Raw genomic sequence first — 4143 nt, 5'->3', positions numbered from 1 at the left:
GTATGTTTGTGTGAGTTTATTGTATATATGTGGGTGTATATATTGCGGTTGTTGTTGTTGTATGCGTGTGTATTTTGTGTATTTTCTCTCTCTTTCTCTGTGTGTGTGTGTGCGCGTGTATATATATATATGTGTGTGTGTGTGTGTGTGTGTGTGTGTATGTGTTGTATATACGTGTTGTGTGTCTTGTTAACTATGATAAGAATGTGATGATGATGACGATGACGATGATGAAGACAACGATGATGAATATAAACAGCCTAGGTGTAAATTTGAAAATGTACATTTTATATTTATTTATGGGAAAATATAAGTCATTGCAAATATATGGTCGTCTGTGTATTTTTATTACTGTGAGTGTGTGTCTCTCTCACTCTTTCTTTCCCTTTCTCTCTCTTTGTGTGTGCGTGTGTGCGCGCGTGTGTGTGTGTGTGTGCGTGTGTGTGTGTGTGTGTGTGTGTGTGTGTACTTACCACCAATGGTATAATACCTGAGTGTTGCTTACTTTTGAAGTTTCATCAACAGTATAAATTGCAAAATGAAATTCATCATCATCATCATCTTCATCGTCATTATCATCATCATCGTCGTCGTCGTCAAAAGTTACATTTTCATCATCATTCATTATTCATCTTTATCATTTTTATCATCATCAACATCACCATCACCCAGGGTTAGAAAGAAAGAAAGAACGAAAAAAAGAAAAAAAGAAAAGAGTGAAAGAGAGGGAGAGGGAGAGAGAGAGAGAGAGAGGAGTGAAGAAATATATAAGCTAGTTTGTTTCAAAGAAGAAACTGCAAATGAAATGATACATGTTTGAAATTTGAATTCTTGATAACATTCAACTGCCATCAATTAAATATTATTAAATGGCACTATTGTTTTATTATTTGTTGGGATAAACGATCAATAAATAATAATAATAATAATAATAATAATATAATTAATAATAATAACAACAACAATAATAATAACAGTAATAATTAACCATGTCGAAATCGTCATCATCAGCAGCAATAATATCAACAACAACAACAAATAAACTATTATTATTATTATTACTATTATTATTATTATTTGCGATATTCACGCAATTATCGTCGTCAGTGTTTTTGGAACATGAAGGTTCCAAATTAATACACTTTGAAAAACCTTCTAGTAATAGTGAAACGAATTCGAAACATTGTCCTAATATGGAAAACCATCACCAGCAACAACAACAACAACATCATCATCAACAAAAACAACAACAACATCATCATTGTCAACAACAAAAACAACAACATCAGCAACAACAATTAAACTCATTGCATCGTCGTCATGGTCATTTTCAATATTTTAATAATGATTACAACAACAACAACAACAAAAACAACAACAACAACAATAATAATAATAATCATTATCATAATAGCTGCTACACAAAAGATGGACGAGCTATATTTTGTGAACCAGCGTTAACAAATATCGCACTGAATAAAAAAATTACTGTTTGTAATAATTGTGTTAGTATTATTATTATTATTATTATTAATTGATTGATTGGTTAATTGATTGATTGGTTAATTGATTAATTGGTTAATTGATTAATTGGTTAATTGAATGATTGAATTATTTTTTCTGCTCGAATAAATTTAACCTTAATTATTTTCATCCAATCAACAGTCACCTAAATTGTGTAGGTTGAAGTTCAGAGGGTCAAACGCCAAAGGGTCAAGTATAAAAAGGTCAAATGTCAATGACCCTGTAACCTGCTTAACGGACAGTCACGTGATTTCGAACCCCACTTGTTGGACAGTGGATTTGATTGACAGGTGGATGCGTGAAAATGATAGAAATTATCATAAGAAGAGTGTGAAAAAAGTGAGGGTGATTTTGTGGATTGATCTTTTTGGTGATTGAAGGATTAACTGGTTGCTTGGTTGAGTGATTGGTTTGTTAGTTGGATGGTTGATTGGTTGATTGATTGTTGATGATTTATATTTGTAAATGAGCAAATAATAGAAAGAGAAAAAATTGGAGAAAGAAAAGCGTTCTGATTGGTTGATTTATTTGTATATATTTCATTTGAGTTTACTTTAAATGCTGCAGATGGACAAGTCGGCCACGAAACTGTTGAAGAAGTTGAGTGCTACAGAAAGAATTACAATGAAGAATAATACGAATAATAAAAAAAATAATAAAATTAATTATGAAATACAACAGCAACAATACAACAACAACAGCAAAAACAACAACAACAATAATAATAATAACATCTACAACATTACACTAACGATAAACTTCAACAGCAGATACGAACTTAACTCCATAGCAGTAAGCTGTTGTCCAAACCGGTACCGAAATCGATACAAAATACCGACCGATATACCGATTGCGATATTGAAAAGCGCTGACTACGGCAAAACATGGCAGCCGTACCGCTACTATTCAGATGATTGTTCTCGGTTTTTCGGCGCGAACAGTCAAGCGAAGGTATCGTGCTCGAGTTTGGAGAAAAGTTTATCTAGGACTGTCCATAGCAAGGGCGATGCTGATGTTCATGACAATAACAATGACGTAATAAACAAAAAGGACATCACTAACAACAGTAACAACAACAACAACAATTATATCAATAATAATAATAATATACCAATTTTGAAATTCTCCTTATCAAATGATAGAACGACGGCCAAGCATCTCGAATCGAATTCAGCGCTACAACATTTTATTACCGCCACAAATATCAGAATCATATTTTACGTCCATTCTCCATCGTCGACGTCATCCGTGACGTCATCGTCGTTGTCGACATCATCATCATCATCACCATCATCCTCATCATCATCAACATTTACAAGACGGTTATCATTATCTGATGTAGTTATATTGGCTAGGTGTATGTGTAATGGACACGCCAGTGCATGTTTACCTAATAGTAGTAGTAGTAGTAGTAGTAGTAGTAGTAGTAGCAGTAGAAGTAGCAGCAGTGGCAGTAGTGACCGCCTAGTTTGCCAATGCGAACACAATACGATGGGCGATGAGTGCAATGCATGCAAACCATTCTATCAGGACAGACCGTGGCGAAGGGGTGACCTCGAAGACTCCCACGAATGTCAAGGTCAGTTCTGGTCAAGGTTACTTTACACTTAATTCATTTATTTTTTTCATTTATTCATTCATTCATTCGTTCATACATTCGTTCGCTTATTTATTCAAGTCTGCAGCTGCCATTCTCATTCTCACCGATGTCGCTTCAATGCCGACTTGTACCGAATATCCGGATTGAAAAGCGGTTCTCTGTGTATCGGCTGCAAGCACAACACTGCCGGGAAACACTGCCATCACTGCAAAATCGGATATCACAGAAACCAAAAGCTAAAGATAGAAAGTGCCTTTGCCTGTATAAGTAAATTTTTGACTTAACCCTTTTGTATGAAATTTTATTTTAAATAAATAAGTGAATTTGTATTAAATTTGTCAAAAAATCTAAATAAACAGAATGCGATTGTCACGTGATAGGATCACGTGATCCGATTTGTGACCACGTGACTGGTCAGTGCACCTGCAAGACGGGGGTGGGGGGTCTGAGGTGTGACGTTTGTCTCGAGGGCTACGTTCAGACGAAATCGCCTGTTAATCCCTGTCTGAGTTGGTAGATTGATTGAATGAATGAATAAATGAATGAATGAATGAGTGAGTGAATGGATAAATGAATGATTTAATAATGAACGTATAAAGGAATGAATTAATGCCTAAATAAACCGTTGAACAAACGAATGTCTGAAAGGATGAACGGTGTTTAAATTGAACGAACCGAACGAACGAACGAACGAACGAACGAACGAACGAACGAAAGAATGAACAAACAAACAAACGAGCGAATCCATGAATACATGAATGAATGAACAAAAGAAGGAATAAATAAATGAAAGAATGAAGGAATGAGTGAATTAATTAATTTACTCAATTATTATTAACCGATTTAACTAGAGGTTGTACCAAAACATGATAAAGGCAATACTCGCAAACGAAATTCTAACTATAACACAGGTTGCAATAATAATAACAATGACATAATAATAATAATAATAATAATAATAATTATTATTATTATTATCATAAAGTTTCTTGCCGACAATGTCCTAAACGCGAAAAAAG

At 34.2% G+C, this 4143-nt stretch overlaps 1 protein-coding gene across 1 annotated transcript; it reads left to right on the top strand.

Moving 5' to 3' along the window:
- Positions 1-2772: 2772 nt before the first annotated feature.
- On the top strand, positions 2773-3641 carry HELRODRAFT_74310 (hypothetical protein; the record flags this gene model as incomplete). Its single annotated transcript, XM_009014548.1, has 4 exons — positions 2773-2935; positions 2993-3103; positions 3203-3391; positions 3484-3641. Coding segments are annotated over 4 exons (621 nt in total), but the record flags the coding sequence as incomplete, so codon positions are not given.
- Positions 3642-4143: the final 502 nt, after the last annotated feature.

Source organism: Helobdella robusta, assembly GCF_000326865.2.
Source record: "Helobdella robusta unplaced genomic scaffold HELROscaffold_14, whole genome shotgun sequence".
NCBI classification, from domain to species: domain Eukaryota; kingdom Metazoa; phylum Annelida; class Clitellata; order Rhynchobdellida; family Glossiphoniidae; genus Helobdella; species Helobdella robusta.
Note: the sequence above shows the minus strand (reverse complement) of the source record. Positions and strands in the feature narration are given on the sequence as shown.